Below are 21,742 nucleotides of genomic sequence, written 5' to 3' on the forward strand. Positions count from 1 at the left end.
AATTAAACACACATAAATGTGTTAATATAAGATTACGGCTGCACAGTTTAAATTCACAAAAATACCAGAAAGTAAGGACCAAGGCCTAAATCTTAAGGAGATACTAGTGGTTTGGGATGCCCCAATTTTTAGGTGTTCAGTTGGAGACATCTTTAACAGGCCCGACATCCAGAGGGTGGGTGCTTGACATTTCCTGAAAGTCAATCTGGATAACCAAAAATTGAGTCACTATCAAAAATGTAGGCCTAGGGTTCCAATATAATGTTAATTCAGACAACTTAAATAGCTTCTATATCCTATGATGTATATATTCTACAGCATCAATAATATAATAAGAGGTGCATTTAAATCAGAAAAATAAGAATATAAAATGTTCAGTGTGCACAATGACAAACTGTCTTTGCATCCATCAGGCTAGAAAGGGAGAGTATGTGCACGAACATCATAGAAGAGATGAGGCTCCAATGACCTCTGCTAAAACTTCAGCAGATGTCCACTGAGTTTGTTCACAAGTAATTTTCCAATTGTCTAAAATCTTTGTTCTCTCTTTCCCAGGCTTACTAGAGCACATGCTCCTCGTTAAGGAGAATGGATAAAGATTTTGAAGGAGTCTCACTACTACTGAAAGTCTAATTCTAGCTTCAAGTCTGACGCTTTAGCAGTTATGCTGTTGCATTAAAAATAGATTGGTTAGAAAAAAAATTAATTTATGAATGGATCCAAAAAAAAGGGGGGGGGGGAAATGGGGGTATTCCCCCCCACACTTTCCTATAACTCAAGAATAGATTTGATTGAGTCTTCCAGAAATTAACTTTGAAGAGATACCAACCAAAATTTCAGCCTCAGTAGATAGTTCTAGAAAATGACCTTGCAAAAATAGGGCAAACTGTTTTGCAGTCTCAACTATAATAGTTGCTAACAGTAACTTCTATTACATATTTCAGTTTATTCCTGTCAACAGGTGAACCTTAATCTTTGAACTTTCAGACTGCTGGGCTGACAAAATAAGTATGGTTTTCTTTATAGGAGGAGGAATGGTTTAGTGTTGTCACAAATATATATTTAAACAATGGGCTTTGCTTGCTAGAGCAACAAAAAATTTTACAGCAAAATGAAAATTGCAGAACCAGACAATTTTATTGACCTTAATGTTTTTTAGTGGCCCTGACAACACCCAGTGAACTTCAGAAATGAGAAAAGAAGAAAACCTCATAATTGGGCTACTTGCAGAAAGCCACCAATACTAAACTGTGGCAAAATAACCCGGTGAAGCTTTGCAATTCGCAAAATGGATTCATACCTCCCGTTCCAGATATGATTTAAGGGATTCTGTCTCATTTAACAGAGTAACGCTGCATTTGCCTCTAAAAAAAGAAAGAAATTACATTTTATGAAAAAAATATATTAAACTTATGATATATACAATGGCATTACTAACTTTTGCATAAAGTTTATTCTTTACACAGGAAGAATACTGGACCAATATTGTACTGTTTCTTCTTGACTAAACAGTTCTAGAAGAATTAAGTCATTACCTTATGTGCGTGGCAGGTAAAGATTCCAGCTGTCGTGAGAGAAACAGTTCTCGATGCCTTAGCTGATGCTTCTGTTTCTCTGGTAAATCAACCATTTCTGGGTTTTCCATCTCTTCTTCCATTTCCCCTAGTTACACAAGGGGGAAAAAAAAAAGCTTAATATCACATATTGCAAAAGGTACCTCTTAGCCAATCGGAATGTATTGCCACAAGACCACGATTAAACCATAAATAACCACAATACATGGTACCTAAGCCATTTTCCTCTTTGTCTCTTACTGCTGCAGCCAAGAGCTGCAGCCCATTGAAGTAGGCAGCTCACACCAACCACAGCATTAAGTAGAGTCACAGAACAAGTGTGGAGATGCCAACTAAATGTCTAGGGCCAGCCTTGCCAGCTACTGTAATGGCACTACTAATATCCAACAGCAGGCAGTGCTACCCCGTTTCAATGGCTCTAACCCATAAAATATGGTCATGACCCATTTTACTTTTTGATCCATAATTCTTTGGTACCACAGATATACTGCCCAAATTCACATCTACATGCTAAACTACATCCACGCTGATACGTAACTTATCTGCAAAACAACTGGATCCAGGCAATGTCCCAGTGGGAAATGGTTGCTAGAGGGCACTGTCATTAGTGACATCATCTTTCACTTATGTTAGATACGGCATTTGGAGTCAAACTACTCTAGGAAAGGGCACAGCATCCAATCATGAGAGGCTGCAGAAGAGGAAATTTTTCCCTCTACGGAATTCAGAGCAGCTTCTGCATTCGTCATGGGAGAATTTTTGGATTGTAGCAGACTGAGCTGTTAAATCTTGTATATAACAAAAACTCTTTACACTACTACTCTCAAAAAAAAAAAAAAAGTTGAGCAATATTATGCCTGCAGCTTTCTCCAACAGTTGTTACCAAGAAATATTCCTTCATCCCTCCCTACTCTTAGAATTTACATGCACAAATCTGACTGCTGTATAGAAACATTGCACACTCAAAAGTTTTAGTAATTTATAATCCTCAAAATTATCCCAAACCAAGGCAAATATAAAGGGAATATCTTAATTTTGTAAAATGTTAAGTTGCACACTTGGTTTTAAACCGGCCATTCTGCTAAAGAGACTAGCAAAAATCACATGCCTCTCAGATTCTATACAGTTTATTTCACTTTATTTTACCATTCTGAAACAAGAGCTGGTGTTTTATATACCCATCGAGTAAGCTTCTCTAATGAGAAAGGAAAATGCAATAGTAGCATAATTAAACCAGGAGTGTAATAGTTATTACACTACATAAGCTGTTAAACATACAGCAGTGGGCATTTATACCAGAGGTGGCCAAACTACAGCCCGCGGGCCACATCCAGCCCGCAGGATTGTCCTGCCCGGCCCTTGAGCTCCCGGCCGGGGAGTCTAGCCCTGGCCCCTCCCCCGCAGCTATGCCGCCGCACGGGCAGTGCTCTGGGCGGCTGGGTTGCACGCTCCTGCCAAGCAGTGCGGCAACGTGTCTGCCTCCGGCCAGACAGCGCAGCTGCCAGACATGCTGCTCTGAGCAGCATGGTAAGGGGGATCGGGGGGTTGGATAAGCAGCGGGTGGTCCCGGGGGGCAGTCAAGGGACAGGGAGCGGCTGGATGGGGCGGAGGTTCTGGGGGGCGGTCAGGGGATGGGGAACATTGGGGGGGGTGAATAAGCATGGGAGTCTCAGGGGGCAGGAGTGTGGATAGGGGACAGGGAACAGGGGGGGTTGGATAGGCATGGGGTCCCGGGTGGTGGTTAGGGGCGGGGGGGGTCCTGGGAGGGGGCGATTAGGGGACAAGGACCAAGGGGGATTGAATGGGTCATGGATTCTGAGAGGGGCAGTCGGGGGGAGAGGAAGTGGGAGGGGTCGAATAGGGGGGAGGGGCCAGGCTGTTTGGGGAGGCACAGCCTTCACTACCCGGCCCTCCATACAGTTTTGCAACCCCAATGTGGCCCTCGGGCCAAAAAGTTTGCCCACCCCTGATTTACACTGTAATACTTTCCTAGGAAATGGAACACAGTATTTACATTTGTGTCACAGTTGTATGGTTTCACAATTTATTCACTTAAGTAAACTCTGTTTTAATAGAAAATTCATATAATGGCTGGTGACCCACATTATCAATACACCAGCAGTAATCCATAAACACATCAGCAAGTCATAGGCCAAACTGTTTGAAAACTAGTGAACAGAAAGTATTAAAAGAAAACATGGAAAACCCCCATCATGCTTACATTTGTGTGTGTCTAGAGAACAAGAAATCTGAGCTATTGAAAACCCTCCAATTCTAATTTTCAAAAGCAATATATCCTCATACTAAAAGGCATCTTTTAAAGAGTTTGGAGACAGACGTGCTATGCTGAAGAGCTCAAAATAATTCTCAATGCCTCGAGTACAGTGGTTTTCGAACTGGGTCACGGAATGGAAGAGCGGCAGCGGCTCTGGTCAGCACTGTCAACCGGGCCGTTAAAAGTCCCGTCGGCGGTGCCGCCCAAACTAAGGCAGGCTAGTCCCTACCTGTTCCGACACCGCGCTGTGCTCTGGAAGTGGCCAGCAGCAGGTCTGGCTCCTAGCCGGGGGGGGGGGCGCCCCCACGGGGCTCCGTGTGCTGCCCCTGCCCCAAGCACCGGCTCCACACTTCCATTGTCCAGGAACCAGCCAATAGGAATTGGCAGGGGGTGGGGGTGGGGAGAGTGCCTGCGGGCGAGAGCCACGCAGTCTCATTTGCACACCTCTGCCTAGGAGCCAGACCTGCTGCTGGCCGCTTCTAGGGAGCAGCGTGGTCCATGGTGCCAGGAAAAGCGGGAAGCTTGCCTCTCCACCCTGGCTGCGCCGCTGACCAGGAGCCACCAGAGGTAAGCTCGCGCCCCAATCCCCTGCCCCAGCCCTGAGCCCCCCTAAACCTGGAGCCCCCTCCTGCACCCCAAACCCCTTATCCCCAGCCCCACCCCAGAGCCTGCACCCCCAGCCTAGAGCCCTGACCCCCTCCAACACCCCAACACCCTGCCCCCTCTCACACCCTGAACACCTCATTCCCGACCCCACCCCACAGCCTTCACCCCCGCACCCGAACCCTCTGCCCCAGCCCTGAGCCCCTCCCACACCCCAAGCCCCTTGTCCCCAGCTCCGTTGGGTCACAGGCATCACCAATTTTCTTCAACTGCGTCACCAGAAAAAAAGTTTGAAAACCACTGCTCTGGTGTATTTGAAAACTTCACGCCTTTTTAAAAAAATGTGTATTGATCACTATTTGTCAATCAAATCTACAACACGCAAAAATGAAGCCTAGCAAAACAAATTTAATCTCAAACTGCAATTTTCTTCATCTTCAACCAAGAACTTAATCCAAGTAGTGTTTTATTTGTTTGGCTCATTTTTGTAATGTAACATGAAGGCTGTGAAGCACACATTTCCTTTTGCGCTCGCCCTGCTGTGCACAGCCTTTCAAAATAAAAAGGCACAATACAGTACATTTGAAAGAAAGACTTCATATAAGGTAACAATGAAGAAAAGCCCAACACAAAATTGCTAAAGCTTTTGAGCATAGAAGTGAATAAAAAAAAGCTGTATGCAAAATATATTTGCCCCTCTTGCTGAGACGCCTTTAATATTGAAAAGCATGAACCTGATGAATTTAGACATAATAAAAGTGTAGAGAACGTAGGATGAATTCAGTACTAGTATAAGCAAACCGTCAACACAAAGCCCTCAGCACCACACTGAAGTTGTGCAGGGTTGGCCATGGGTTCAGTGACCACACAAAGGTACCTTTGCACACCCTGCACATGCAGAAAGACTCAGCAACTGCACTGGGGGCTGTCCCTGGCCACAGATTGGGAAGCAAATTTCACCTTTGAAGCCTAGGTGTGCTTCACCCTCACAGCTCAATTACTCAGATGTTACATAAATGCCGTGGATTACCACCCTATAGAATGACTAAATGAGGAAAAGGCACTATTATAGCCTTTTAAAGAACAAATCTTCTCAGACAAATTTGACTGCTTTTATGGTAGTTACAGAATAAGTGACTATGGAACACAGTAGATGCAATATACTTGGATTTTAACAAGCATTTGATACATGGTCACACAGGATTGGAACACTCAGACTGAAAACTAAAAACAAACACTTTACACAAACAGGAACATGCAATATAGCAAGTGTAGGGAGGTGCCCAAAGGGGTTCTGCAGGGATCTGTATTAGGTCCAGTTTTATTTAACATCTGTATTAACGATTTGGGGAAAGGATTATTACTAGTGCATTAAAAAAGTTTGTGGTTACTATGTTGAAAGGAAACTTGAACACTAGTGAAGACAAAGAAATAATAAGGTGAGATACAGACAGATTGTCACTTCTTCTATCCAAGTTCTTAATCAATTTGGAAGAGTGAAAGCTAATACATGTAGGGGAAATTAATTAGAAAATGCAGATCTACAATTCGAGACGCAACAATTATAATTATGAGAGACCTAGAGGCAGTGGGTGGCAAATGAAACATCATCATATGTACAGTGCCACTGTAATAGTAACTATAAAGAAGAGAGAGACAAGCTTGCAATGCGATATGGATCAATGCATGGTGGAGTATATATAAAAATCAGAGAGGGAGGAAGGGCTAAACGCCTTTATATTCTAGGTGTCACATTACTATAAAATATTAGCAACTGGAAAAAAGCTCAGAAAAAATACAAAAGCAAGCACAAGATGGACTCGAAGATTAAAAGAGCTAACATACATCTTGGCTAAGCAATAAGAAAAAGGGAGGCGGGACTACAATATTTGGAGAAAAGGAATTTAGCATAATATTCTTAGTTTAAGTAAGAACGATAGGATGAGAAAATAATGAAATAAGAGAAAAAAATGTAGGCTGGATATCTGGAAAACGCTATTTAAATCAGTGCTATTAACCTACGAAATCATCTAAGAAGTTCTGGAAGCCCCATCACCTGTGACTTTCATAACCAGACTGGACAAAAACATTAGAAGACATACTGAAAGAATGCTGTATTTGCATAGATAATCCAATAGGTCTTTTCCATGTCTAATAAGCCTATAAAAAAATCACATGGGACCCTGAGTGGTGTGTAAGCAAGTGGTTATTTTGTTTTTTAATCTCTACTGAGATCATCAACACAGTTATACTACATAGGATTTTTTTTTTTTAAAGGCATAGTTCTATTGGGGGACTTCAACACTCATGTGAGGAACGATGGAGATACCGGGAGGGGAGTGATTGGGAGGAACAGCCTCCCTGGTGTGGACCTGAGAGGTGAGTTGTTATTGGACTTCTGTTCTAGTCATAGATCAGGGGTCGGCAACCTTTCAGAAGTGGTGTGCCAAGTCTTCATTTATTCATTCTAATTTAAGGTTTCGTGTGCCAATAATACATTTTAACGTTTTTAGAAGGTCTCTTTCTATAAGTCTATAATATATAACTAAACTATTGTTGTATGTAAAGTAAATAAGGTTTTAAAAATGTTTAAGACGCTTCATTTAAAATTAAATTAAAATGCAGAGCCCCCCGGACCAGTGGCCAGGACCCGGGCAGTGTGAGTGCCACTGCAAATCAACTTGCGTGCCGCCTTCAGCACGCGTGCCATAGGTTGCCTACCCCGTCGTAGATTCTCCATAACGAATACCATGTTTGAACATAAGGTTGCTCATAAAAGTACTTTGTACCAGAGGACTTTGGGCTGAAGACTGATAATCGACTTCATAGTCATCTCATTGGACCTAAGGCCATATGTTCTGGAAACTCAGGCGAAGAGGGGCAGAGCTGGCAACCAATCAACATTTGGTGGTAAGTTGGATCCGATGCACAGAACCCCAGACAGACAGACAGACAAACATGGGAGGCCCAAACAATCAATGCGAGTTCCCTGGGAACATCTGGTAGAAGGACTTCAGTTCCCATCTTCGGAGGAACATCTTCTGCATTCCGGGTGAGGTCTTGGACATTGAGTCCGAATGGACCATGTTCAGGGCCTCAATCGTTGAGGCAGCCATGAAAAGCTGTGGCCTCAAGGCGGTTGGCGCCTGCCATGGTGGCAACCCTAGGATCCACTGGTGGACTCCAGTGGTGAGGGAAGCTGTCAAGTTGAAGAAGGAGATCAATGCTCCAAGCAATGCCCACAAACCAGACTCCTGATATGGCTGAGAGGTACCGGCTGGCTAAGAGGGCTGCAGCTGTGGTAGTAGTTGAAGCGAAAGCCCAGGCTTGGGAGGAATTTGGAGAGACCATGGAGAATGACTACGGTATGGCTTCAAAGGTGTTCTGGCAAACCGTTTGTTGCCTTAGGAGGGGTCGGCAAGACGTTGCTCACACTGTACTCAGCGAGGGTGGTGAAACGCTGACCTCAGTTGAGGAGATCATTGAGAGACGGAAGGAGCACTTTAAGGAACTCAACTCGATGGACATGTAACCCCTTTCAGGATGCAGCACCAGAAACCTCCGGTGAGACTGGATCTATTTCTGATGCTGAGGTCGATACAGTGGTAAAATGCCTTCATAGTGGTAAGGCAGCAGGGGTCGACGAGATTTGCCTGGAGATGTTGAAAGCACAGATAATGTTCGGGTGTCACGGTTAATGCGTCTCTTCAATGTTGCGTGGAAGGCAGGTGCAGTACCTCTGGACCAGGGTGGTGGTCCCAATTTTTAAGAAAGGAGACCAGAGGGTGTGTTCCAACTACAGGTAAATCACACTCCTCAGCCTCCCTGAAAACGTATGCCAGACTGATGGAGAGGAGCTTATGACCAGCTCTTGGCTCTCTCAAAGATACTCAAGGGAACGTGGGAGTTTGCTAATCTGGTCTACCTTTGCTTTGTAGATTGGAGAAAGCATATGGCCATGTTCCCTGAGATGTCTTGTGGGAAGTGCTGTGGGAGTATGAGGTGCCGGTGCCGCTTTTGCATGCTATCCAGTCCCTCTATTCTCGGGACTAGAATTGTGTTTGTATTCGTGGCATTAAGTGGAGTTCATTCAAGGTGGGCCTTGGACTCCACCAAGGGTGTGTCCGGTCCGCACTCCTGTTTGTGATTTTCATGGACAGAATAAAGGTGCAGCCGAGCTGTGGAGTGCATCCGGTATGGTGACTCGGAGGTGGCATCTCTGCTGTTTCCAGATGATGATGTCCTTCTTGCTTCTTCAGACTGCAGTGTCTGATGTGCACTCAAACATTTTGCAGCTGGGATGAGAATCAGCATCTCCAGATCAGAGGTCATAGTCCACTCCCAGAGGAAAGTGGACTGCTCTCTCCAGGTTGGGGGGAAGGGCAGGAGGAAAGCAGCTGCCCTTAGTTGACAAGTTCAAGTATCTAGGGGGTTTGTTCACAAGTGATGGGAAGCGGTAGCATTAAATCAACTGGCAGATTGGTGTGGCGGCAGCAGTACCGATCCATGGTGGTGAAGCGGGAGCTGATTACTCAGATGAAGCATCCCTATCCTGACCTAGGATCATGAACTTTGGGTAATGACTGAAAGGACGAGATGGGTACAAGCGGCGGAAATGAGGTTTCTACACAGGGTGGCTGGGCTTACATTTCGAGACAGGGTGAGGAGCTCAACTATTCGGGAGAGCTTTGGGAGTAGAACCGCGACTTCTCTGGATCGAGAGGAGCCAGCTGCGGTGCTTTGGGCACCTGATAAGGATGCCCCTGGGAGGCTTCTGTTGGAACTATAGTGAGCACGTCCCACAGAGCAGAGGCCAACCCAGGACGTGCTGGAGGGATTATATCTCCCAACTGGCCTGGGAATGCTGGGAAATCCCCCAGGATGAGCTGAAACCTGTTGTGGAGGAAAAGGAGGTCTGGTCCTCCCTACTCTCCACACGACCCTCACGAGGAAAAAAAAAAAAGCGTGTGTGTACACACACACACACACACACACACACACCCACCCCCAATGGTTAGGAAGAAGTTTCCCCTATGGGCAGGTAATGTGTTATTCTATAATGGGGTTTCTTGCATATCCTCTTAAGGAGCTGGTATTGGCCACTATCACAGACTGGACATTGGAATAGATGGAGTACTGTTCTGATATAGTATGGTGTGATAAATGAAGGGGGGGTGACGTTATTGACATGAACTGTGACCGTATAGATCATTGTTGCAACCAAGGTCCTATAGTGGCACCAAATCTTGTACAAAGGAGGTCAAGTAAGGGGTCTATGAAAGGTTATAATTTGCTGGTTATGATACTATCTGTATGCAGGTACCATTTTTGTATATATTTAAAGTTATAAGTATTGGCTCGATCCTGTCTGTATTTCAAACTTGTGCTATGCTTCTGGGTGACACCCCAGACAGTTTGGTATCAGCACTGCCTGGCCTGCTTGATGGCCCATTGAGGACCATCAGCTATACAACTGACCCATTGAGAGAAGGCAGATACACCTTATGACTCAGCAAGACATGCAGGGGCATACCTACGGAGAAGACTCTAAGGCTTTCAAGCCATGCGCTGGGCAGCTTGTGTCTGGAACAAAGAAAGCACAGGCCGCACGGCAAGAGACTATAAAAGGCAGCTGCATCTTCTCCATTTTGTCTTCAATCCTGCTTCTTACCTCTGGAGGAACTTTGCTACAAACTGAAGCTCTGAACAAAGGACTGAATGACCCATCCAAGCTCTGGATGTACTCCAGAGACTTGATTTGAACCTGCAGTTTATTCCATCACTGCTACAAGGCTGAACTAAGAACTTTGCCATTACTGTATGTAATTGATTCCATTTAACTAATTTTAGCTCTCCTCTATATTTCTTTCTTTTTATGAATAAACCTTTAGATTTTAGATTCTAAAGGATTGGCAACAGCATGAGTTGTGGGTAAGATCTGACTTGTATATGACCTGGATCTGGGGCTTGGTCCTTTGGGATCGGGAGAACCTTTTTTCTTTTACTGGGGTATTGGTTTTCATAACCATTCATCCTCATAAGGCAGGGATGGACAAACTTTCTGGCCTGAGGGCCGCATCGGGTCTCGGAAATTGTATGGAGGGCTGGTTAGGGGAGGCTATGCCTCCCCAAACAGCCAGGCGTGGCCCGGCCCCTGCCCCCTATCCATCCACCCCCCCTACTTCTTGCCCCCGGTGCCCTCCCCAGGACCCCTGCCCCATCCACCCCACCCCCACCCCCTGTCCCCTGACCATCCCAAGAGGTAGATCCAAGTTCTTCCTAGTAATGATGAAACCAAAAATCTCATTTTAGATTTTGTTTCAGATGAATTCTGAACCGATGATCCAGGCACTTCCAAACTTTGGAGAGGCAGAGTCAATTAAGACCTCATTCATGAGGGTATACTCAAAATGCATTCACACTCGCTGCTCGTGTAGAAACCACACAGACTTAGCAACTTCCTCAGGCAAGCAAACGTCAGGCACCTAACATATTGGTCTGATAAGGACATCTTCCTGCTATAAGATACTTATTTTTAGAAGCTTTGAAACTTCAGAATATACCATCGTGTAGGCCTGACAACTGAACAGTAGCTGCTGAAAGCAGATAGCAAAACTGCCAATAACTACTCAAGTTATTCAACTGGATGATGGGATGGATTGCACCCTCAGAAAGTTCGCAGATGATACAAAGCTGGGGGGAGAGGTAGATATGCTGGAGGGTAGGGATAGGTCCAGAGTGACCTAGACAAATTGGAGAATTGGGCCAAAAGAAATCTGATGAGGTTCAACAAGGACAAATGCAGAGTCCTGCACTTAGGACAGAAAAATCGCATGCACCGCTACAGGCTGGGGACCAATTGGCTAGGCAGCAGTTCTGCAGAAAAGGACCTGGGGATTACAGTGGACAAGAAGCTGGATATCAGCAGTGTGCCCTTGTTACCAAGGAGGCTAACAGCATATTGGGCTGCATTAATAGGAGCAGATCGAGGGAAGTGATTATTCCCCTCTATTCAGCACTGGTGAGGCCACATCTGAAGTATTGCATCCAATTTTGGGCCCCCCACTATAGAAAGGATGTGGACAAATTGGAAAGAGTCCAGCGGAGGGCAACGAAAATTATCAGGGGCCTGGAGCACATAACTTATGAGGCGAGGCTGAGGGAACCGGGCTTGTTTAGTCTGCAGAAGAGTCACGGGGGGATTTGACTTCAACTACCTGAATGGGGGGTTCCAAAGAGGATGGAGCTCAGCTGTTCTCAGTGGTGTCAGATGACAGAACAAGGAGCAATAGTCTCAAATTGCAGTGGGGACGGTCTAGGTTGGATATTAGGAAACACTATTTCACTAGGAGGGTGGTGAAGCACTGGAATGGGTTACCTAAGGAGGTGGTGGAATCACCATCCTTAGAAGTTTTTAAGGCCCAGCTTGACAAAGCCCTGGCTGGGATGATTTAGTTGGTGTTGGTCCTGCTTTGAGCAGGGAGTTGGACTAGATGACCTCCTGAGGTCTCTTCCAACCCTAATCTTTTATGATTCTATACTATTAACTATTCATTTATTTTTATGAACTGGGACAAACTAATGAAGCATTGGTTCTGTGACCACTGTTGCCAATGGCAAAAGAAGAAGTTGAGATGGTTAAGAGGAGAGGGTCTTTTACAACTGTTTGGAAATGTTCCAGTAAATGATAAATGCATACATGCTCCCTACCACTTTATTGCTTTAAGTGTTTTCCTCCGAGTTTGTTAGTTGTGGCATACAATCTTTACTGAGGAGACCAGCAGAGTAAGTTACATAAAACAGATGTGTGTTCTGACTTCCTGCGTTCTCCCTGCAATGTCAATTGGATAGAATATTTATTCTTTGTTTCCTGTCCCAAACTGTTGTGCAGTTTTGCTGTAGACCTGTTAAATAGGAATTGTGTTCCACCCCTGAGGCAGCTACATTTCAAGCGATTCCTCTGAATAATTTATGAAGTGATTATGGAATCTAAAGAATGGAAAATGTGAGAAAAGGTATAGCAATCATCATTATTCAACCATAACCCCAGACAAGTTTCACATCAGATGGTAAAAAAACCTAAGTTTGCAGTTCAGACATAGGAATCATATTCTATACATTAGGTACAAACTTATAAACATCATTGCAGAAGGCACGTCACTTCTCCTCTTGGAAAATGGCTGCAAAATAAAACCCCTGCATCTTTCTTTTAGTTTCTGCAGTTTCAAGTATCTGATGGATTATACTGAAAATTTAATTTTATTCCTATTTATTTTACTTAATGACATTTATTTACTTGAATATCAGCGTCATTTTTCTCTCCATCCCTCTATTTTAAGTGAGAAATAGATAAAGGTTTTCCTAAATTGCACATTTGAGTTTGACATATTTGCCCATTATTAGTTTCTTTTTCATAATTATATCATTAGTAGGTCTAAAATTATAAAGGCATCAATAGCAGACTTACACTTAGAAATTACAAGACTGATTGAATCCAGAAGGGTCTGCAGTCACACAGCTTCATTAATCAGCTGAACAAAGGCAGTTAAAATATCAGTGATGCAGATACGTACATCTACTGCGAATGCAACAAAATGAGGCAGCAGGACACTTTATGAAAAGGGATCATTATGCAATCAATTCAGAAATCAGTGACAATGTTGATTCTCTCTGATCAAGTATTTGTATTAGAATTTTTGTAGGAAATTAGGAGTAATTTCATTACAACATGCAGGCTATTTATAGTCTTTTCTAACATAATATTTTTATTATAAATTATATTTAGAAAGTATTGATTGCTAGCCAAAAGCATATTTTTACTTTTTAAAAGGAACAATTGAAGCCACACAAAAAAGACTGTTAAAAATATATATTTGGGGGGTGGGGGGAATGAACTGGTGCCTCTACCAAAATAACACAACACAGAACAACCGTAGAAAAGGAAATCTAAACTGACATATATTGTCTCTGTTTCTGTGATGTTTCCATTAATAGCACTGCTTTATAGTTGGATCTTCATGCCAGTCTTCCAAATAGCTATGAAAGTGAAGCAATGCTCTAGTTTCCATTTGGATCAAAATTGTTCATTTCATTTCAAAAAGACAAAAAAAAAAATCTGTACTTGCAGGTTCAAAGAATGGCTAACGGTGGCTAAGAGCAAGATTTCTCATCTTCATCCTCAAAGTTTCAACAATTCTTCTCACTTCTTTTACTAACGTATTGAACTGACACACACATTAATGAGTCACCATATTTAGTTTGTTTGCAGGGAGGTTTGTATTAAACTTCAGCATTCCTAAGCAATGGAACAGCTCTGGCACTAGAGAAAGAGAGAGAATCAGTAAAACTATGGATTGTGACCAAAAATAAATAAATAAAATAATCACCTAAAACAGGGGTAGGCAACCTATGGCACGCTGATTTTCATTGGCACTCACACTGCCCGGGTCCTGGCCACTGGTCCAGGGGGCTCTGCATTTTAATTTAATTTTAAATGAAGCATCTTAAACGTTTTTAAAACCTTATTTACTTTACATACAACAATAGTTTAGTTATATATTATAGATTTATAGAAAGAGACCTTCTAAAAAATGTTAAACTGTATTACTGGCACGCAAAATCTTAAATTAGAGTGAATAAATGAAGACTCAGCACACCACTTCTGAAAGGTTGCCGACCTCTGACCTAAAACATAGTCAAATCTCATATCAGTACCATATGAATACATAGACCAAGATGTAATTATATGAGTACAGCACACAGATTTCATTTCATTCAAACCTATTACAAACAATATGAAAAAAGCTATTTTGAAGGCAGAGAGCATGCCCAGGTCTAGTTTTACTGGGTCTTTCCAATGGCATGATGGCAGTATTCAGAAGTATAGTACTCAGATTTTTGGCTTCATCATTACTAGGAAGAAGATGGATCTGTAAGGTACATATTTTAATACTTTTGTCAGTACTCATGTCATTAAACAGGTTATTTTTCCTCCTTTAGAGATAGAGGCACCCCTTCACAGTAACGTATTGCATCTTAGTCCTAAAATTTAAACTCACCTAAAAAGCACCCATCCATTGTAGTATATTTCAGCTGTTTTGGAAGGAAGTCAGATTTTTATTACTAGTAAACGTTTTTGTTATTTCTTGTTTGACCGAGGACTTAAGTAGATGGCTAGCTAATCTGTAATTTCCATATCTATACTTATGCTATTTTAGGGAAATTCAAATGAGACATCAAATACTGGGAAAAAAGCATGTTAAAATATTGTTAAACTGTTTCTCTAACAAGCGCACAGAATTTGTACTCTATTGATCTGATAGTTCATATAGGCACAAGTGAAAATAATTTCTCACTAGATGACATTGAAATGTATGCACATTTCAAAGTGCTTAGTATCTGATGTTATAAAACAGTAATAGAATATTTAAAGACAGATAATAGTAACAACCGGCATCGATATTGAAAGATTTTAAGTTGTAATTTAAGGAAAACCTATATATAAGCTTCTCCCAATTACTCAAACACTTCAGCCACAGTTTAACTACTTTTTTTTTTCCCCTTTTCTTTTTTTTTTTTTTTTTAAATAAAAATGACAAGGAGTATCTCTCTGGAATATGCAGAGTAACATGATACTAGAAGAAACTACACATGCAACTAAGCTCCATTGCTAAGCTGGGTATCTTACTTTCTTTTTAAATTAACTTCTCTCTCTAAGTAAGTAGATATGCCACACATTCTGCCTATGAATCTCTGTTATAAACAGATGAGCATACAGTACAACAAGATGATACATATGTGTAGTTAGAAGGCTGAAGGGAAAGACTATGGCATAGCATACTGAGGAATAGTTTGTGAGCATGCAAGTAAAGATTGTCATAAGGCACGCACACAGGGGAGGCCAAGTGAAGGTTGCATGAACAAAAAAACTTTGAAATATCAGAAAGTACCAATGCTTAATCATGAAACTAAAAATTCTTATCTATTTTTAAACAGAATTATTAGAGTGTTCAAATCACTAAGCAGTAACTAGCTCTCTTCAGACCTCCACCCAGCTGGGAAATTATTAACCTCCTAACAGAGGCCATAAATTCAAGACATCACATAATGGTGGGATGTCCCCAGATCACTAACTTTTAGAAGTTGTACTAAACATGCTCAAAGGCAAATTTGATGATATTCACAATTTTAACTAATTTTTTAAACCTGTCAAAAGAAAATTTCTGATAGAAAACTAACAGGCCATGTTTTAATGTTCTCAGATTTCAGTTATTGGCAAACAAAGTATAACCAGTTTTTTTTGTTGTTGTTTAAATGTAAGGAGTGTATTTCCCTTTCCCAAGCAACTTAATAGTTGGTGTAATTTTCCTCAAATGTTTTCAAGAAATTCACCTTCATGTAGACAGAGAGACAGGCACTTTTATTCAGCCCAAAGGGAGAGTGTGAGAAAGTTATGTTTAATAATAGACATTGCACATATATATATATATATATATATATATATATACACACACACACACACACACACATACACACACACACCCCGTGACAACCAAATGACACCCAGTCAATTGACTTTTCAACGGGCCTTTGTTTCTTAAATGAAAAGGTCAGAACTCAGCCAATCAAATGATACAACTAATTGTTGGATACTACTTAGTTGCTTAGGATGGGGATCATAAATTTAAATTAACCTAGCTCCAAGATACATGCATCTTTAAAATAGCATCACCACATCATCCAAATGTAGAAATTAAAATCAATGTTTTAAAATAAACAAGCTTACTTGCATGTTTGTCAGCCAATACAATAAGCGTACTCGATATGTCCCTTCTTCTATAGAAACACACCACCTTTGCTTCCACATTTCCATTGGCCGTCTGTAACAGTGAGCAGAAAAATTATTCTTGGGCATAAATAAAAAACTGGATCTCAAACTACTAAACTAGAAATCCATTAAAGTATTTAGAAATTTTAGCCATAAGTACCCCAATCAAATACATGAACCTTGCTACGAACAGAATGCATTTCTATAGAAAATGAAACACTAAGTGTTCTGCAGTTCTACAATATTGAAAAATAGAAGTTACCATACCAGAACAGACCATTGTTCTAAATCCCATTTCTTGTTCTCAATCTTGATCTATACTGGATGGTACAGAGGAAGAAAAAGAAGATCTCACAAGGCTTCTGAGAAATTAGACTGGGCTGTACACAAAGGATGTCGGCAGGAAACTCCTTCCTGACCTCACACCCACTTATCTTGATTTCCTGAGGCAGGCGATTTTAATTAACCTTATCTGTAGATTAAGCAAGGATTTAGCCAAATGGACTGGATGACCTCTTACAGTAATGAAGAAAAAAACCCTAGACAGGATCAGATTCTGATCCTGTCTCAAACGTAGTAGAACCTTATTCCACAAGTGTCCCATTTACTCTAAAACTGATCCAAGTGGTGTCAGGTACTATTCAATAGGAGTAAGGAGATCAGAATCTGGTCTTTTCTTTGTAATTCTACTTCTCCTGCAGAATTGTCACACCGAGGTCTCAGGGCAGCAGTTTCAGTAGGAGAGCAAACCAGCCTCACACTGGGGATTGCACACTGCCCGAAAGAATAATTTACCACTCTTACAACTTTCCAGTCAATTCCTAATCTAGTGGGAACCAAAAGCTTTGCAGAAAGAAAAAAAAAAAAAAAAAAAAAAAAGCCAACTTTTGAGAAGTTAATGTCTCAAAAAAGTACAATAAAAAAAAATTAAGTTGCAAAGATAACTAAACTCCAAAAGGTTCCCCTTCTCTGTCCCTTCAGAGTTTGAAGGGATAGAAAGAATCCGTCAAGTTGATAGCACATGCGCAAGGTTCTCCCAATTGAAGAGTAAGTAGCTCAAGGGTAGTTCCAAAAAGAGCAACAATAAAAATGCAACAGGCAGCAACATTTTTGTCAATGACAACTATATGAAAAAGGGTGAGTTTTTGTATTTGTCTCTCTTGTTTTCCTTAAAATAAGGTAATATACCTAACCATTTTTGAAGCTGACTGTATATTTCTGTTCGTAACAAACAGGCTTGCGCGCATAGTTTTATCTATTTGCATGAACTCTGAGCAGATCTCAATTCTCTTGTAGATTTCTCCCCAAAATGCCTGAATGATGAAAACAAAACTTAAGCTACAGTATCCCAGAGCAGTGCATTGATGAGTTCTGCAAGATCTAGATTTAAATCTCAAGGCTGCTTAGACCAGCAGTTTGGGGAATAGAGATGTAAAAGCCCACCCAGAAAATCAAAGGTGAATGAGGAGTGCCATTCCATGCACAAGAAAATAAAAGGCCAATATATAAGGTAGCTACTAAAACCTTAATGGTGGAAGGACAACAATCAAGATCTTTAATTTTATCAAATGAACTAGAATTAGAAACATCAGGCAACACTTATGTGCACATGTAAAAATGATCCCAATCAGAGGCATAGAAGTCTCTGGTGCTAGGCTTGGAGACTTTGACCAAGTTTATCTTAAATATTTAACAATTTTGGATTATTCTGAAAATGTGAGGACCCATAATCCAAGGCACAAGATGACAGATTTCTAGATCTGGGTTGAGAATTTGACCCTCTTTGTAACACTGGGAGAAAGGAGGAAAGTTTCCCAGGAAACTGTCAATAGATCCAAATACCACACTTGGTCTGGAGCCATTAAGATCTCAAGAATCCTGACCCACTTACTTTCCTCAGAACTAGAAGTGTTCATAGTAGTGGAGAAAATGCCTCTCTTCTTGATAGGGATTATGATTTGCTATATGCATCTCCTAGAAATTTAGTTCCCTGACCGTTCTAGAGGAAAGACTTCAGACACCGATACTGCCGCAAGACAAACAAGTCTATCTTTGGGTATGTCTACATTGGCAGTTACAGCGCCGCTCAGAAAATACTGAAGGGAAACTGCTGCTGTGTGTTCACACTGTCAGCTGCCTGCGCATTAGCGTGTTCACACTTGAGGCCCTTGCAGTGGTATTCGGAGCAGTGCACTCTGGGCAGCTATCCCACAGAACATCTCTTCCTCTTCTGCCACTAAGAGTTGTGGGAAGGCAGAGGGGGTTGCGGGGCATCCTGGGTCCTATCCCAATGGGCAGTGATGCATTGCTTCACATCCCAGCAATCCCTGTGCTTCGATCCGCATTTGGCGCCATGTTTCAACGGTTTGTGTACTGCGCGCTCTGCCTCTTTGGTCTGCAGGAATGGATCCCGCACTGTTGACCAATATGCTGCTCGCTCTCACTAACGTGTCACAAGTGGCAGTGAGGCAAGAGCAATTTGACATTGATCTCGCCACGCCTCCTAGCTACGACATGAGATTTCTTGTGGCATTCACGGAGGTGCTGACCACAGCAGGACGCCACTTTTGGGCTCGGGAAACAACCACTGAGTGGTGGGAATCACATGGTCATGCATGTCTGGGATGACGAGCAGTGGCTGCAGAACTTTCGCATGAGGAAAGCCACTTTTGTGGGACTGTGTGATGAGCTCACCCCAGTTCTGCGGCGCAAGGACATGAGAATGGGAGCTGCCCTGCTGTTGGAGAAGTGCATAGCGATTACACTGTGGAAGCTGGCTACTCCAGACTGCTACCGATTGGTCGCTAACCAGTTCGGAGTGGAAAAGTCGACTGTTGGACTCATGTTGATGGAAGTGTGCAGGGCCGTTAATCACACCCTGCTCTGAAAGACCGTGACTCTGGGCAACGTGTGTGACATTGTGGATGGCTATGCACAAATGGGTTTCCCTAACTGCGGAGGGGCGATAGATGGCACGCATCTTCCAATTCCAGCACCAGACCACCTAGCCACCGAGTACATTAATCACAAGGGGTATTTCTCAATGGTTCTCCAGGCGCTTGTAGGTCACCGTGGGCATTTCACAGACATTAACGCAGGCTGGTCCAGAAAGGTGCATGATACACGCATCTTTTGGGACACTGGCCTGTTCAGGAAGCTGCAAGCAGGGACTTTCTTCCCAGACCAGAAGATCACCGTAGGGGAAGTCGAAATTCCCACTGTGATCTTGGGAGACCCCGCCTACCCCTTAATGCCGTGATTTATGAAGCCATACACGGGGCACCTTGACAGCAGCAAGGAGCGGTTGAACAACAGGCTGAGCAAGTGCAGAATGACTGTTGAGTGTGCTTTTGGCCGTTTAAAGACCCACTGGCGCTGCCTATATGGGAGGCTGGACCTGGCAGATGACAATATTCCTATGCTTATAGACACATGCTGTACGCTCCATAATACTTGTGAAGGAAAAGGTGAAAGTTTCACTCAGGACTGGACTGGTGAGGCTCAGCGCCTGGAGGCTGAATTGGAACAACCAGAGACCAGGGCTATTAGAGGGGCACAGCATGGGGCCATAAGGATCAGGGATGCCTTGAGGCAGCAATTTGAAGCTGAAAGCCACTATTTGTTGCTATGCTTGGGAGTGCAGTGCTTGTAATGCTAGGAGGGGATTGTGATTGGTGCAGATGATGCAATATGAAGGTTTAAGAAAATTGCCTGTTGCTTTGCGGGGCTCTGTTTGCTTTCAATTCATGGAATAAAGATTGCTTTCAAACCAAAACAATTATTTTATTTAAAAAACAACAACTGGAGGAGAGAGAGAGGGAAAAAAATCAGCACTGAGGGGGATAGTGGAAGGGAGGGTTTGAGGAGTAGGTGGGGTTCCGGGACGGTTAAAAATTTGTGTATGTCCAGGTATCATATCCAACCTTCTCCTTTGGAGTACAGTGCAGTGGGTACTGTACTTCAGCAGGGCTAAACTGCAGAGGGATGGGTGTTGAGTGCAGTGGGTACTGGGAGTGCACAGTGCTGGACTGTGGCAGGGGAGGAGTACAGATTGGAGCCAAGAGATTGATAAGAGTGTGTTGGCGGTGTCTGGGGGACGCATTGGAAAGAATTTCGCGACAGCAGCTGCAAGGGAGGACGGGCACGGAACTGCTGGATTTGCAGTGCTAGTAGCACCTGGAGCGTGTCTGCTTGGTGCTCCATATTTTTTAAGAGCCTCTCCATGGCTTCGTTCTGGCACGCCACATTCTCCATTCGGTTCCTCTTCTCGCTGTCCCGCCACTCCTTCAATTCTTATTTTTTGGCTGCGGAGTGCATCATGACATCACACAGAAAGTCCTCTTTAGTTCTTCCTGGCCACTTTCTAATTCTGCGCAGCCGTTCAGCCAGCGATGATAAAGAAGGAGGCTGGGCTCCCAAAGTCATATCTGTGAAGCCAAAATGCAACATTTTACAAAAGCAGTATTGTTTGCAACACACAGACCACTGATTCAGTGCTTTAAAACACAGCCAGTACTCACAAACCTGTCACTAACTGGCTGGCCCCAGATAAGTGTACATGAGCCACAAGCCCCCCAAAATGGTGAGTAGCCACAGGGGCAGGGGAAAAAAATCAGTGTTCCGGAACCATACTGTATACCGGGCACGTGGCTCTTGGGGAAAACCAGTACTGTGGGGTGGGGGCCTTATAATCATTACTGTCCCCACATTTTCTACAAGCTGTGTTCATTATGGACGATAACTTGCTGCTGAGGGTGAGCAGGGAATCAAAGGAGGGTCTTCTCCAAGACTGCAGCTTCCACCCTGGCCCTTATGTGGCTTGCCTTTATGCAGCAATGGTCCCCCCCACACCCCCGGCTTCTTCCCCGCCCCCCGTGACAGCAGAGTGGCGTGAGAAAGTTACCCTTAATGGGGCAAGAAACAAAGCAGCTCTGCCAAAGAACCTGTGGCAGTGGATTGCCAGTATCTCCATGAGAGTTTCCTGGAGATCTCTGAGGCAGATTCCCGTGAAGTGAGGGAGTCAATCAACAACCCTGTTCTGCCGCTCAGACCAGGCATGTGGTGGTACGCACATCATACAGACACAAGCCTTCTTTCTGCAACCTTTCTGCTCCCAACAACTCGCTTCAGAGATTCCCAAAATCAAAGCCACTTACCAAAGGCCTCCTCTCCTGTTTGCGCTTCACCAAGCTCCGACAGCTCTGACTGGCTAGCCTCCTCTGGGGTAGAGAAGAGCTCCTGGCTGCATGCATCTCTGATCTCAGAGCCTCACTCTGCTTCTGGGGGTCCCCCTCCCCCTCCACATCTTCGTCCAAGATTTCCTTCTCCTGGCTCAGTCCACTCTCTACTAGCACGCGAGCCACCGAAGTATCCACAGTGGCCTTCGCGGTGGAGGTGGGGGTCGCAGAGTATCGCGTCCAGCTCTTTGTAGAACTGGCAGCTCGTGGGCGCAGCACTGAAGTG

The 21,742-nt window shown here is 43.3% G+C and overlaps 1 protein-coding gene across 4 annotated transcripts in view; it reads right to left on the reverse strand.

Moving 5' to 3' along the window:
- LOC113407229 (metastasis-associated protein MTA1) overlaps positions 1-21,742 on the reverse strand; it is a 160,159-nt gene that overhangs the window by 83,851 nt on the left and 54,566 nt on the right. For all 4 annotated transcript variants that reach the window (XM_026655459.1, XM_026655458.1, XM_026655460.1 and 1 more), the window contains exons 3-5: positions 16,238-16,331; positions 1,536-1,662; positions 1,301-1,364 (exon numbers count right to left, since the gene is read on the reverse strand). In XM_026655459.1, coding sequence (XP_026511244.1) covers positions 1,301-1,364; positions 1,536-1,662; positions 16,238-16,331 — 285 coding nt within the window. The remainder of the gene's footprint in view (positions 1-1,300; positions 1,365-1,535; positions 1,663-16,237; positions 16,332-21,742) is intronic.

The sequence above is a fragment of the Terrapene carolina genome, unplaced genomic scaffold (assembly GCF_002925995.2).
Source record: "Terrapene carolina triunguis isolate 2854851 unplaced genomic scaffold, T_m_triunguis-2.0 Scaffold210, whole genome shotgun sequence".
Classification (NCBI taxonomy): Eukaryota; Metazoa; Chordata; order Testudines; family Emydidae; genus Terrapene; species Terrapene triunguis.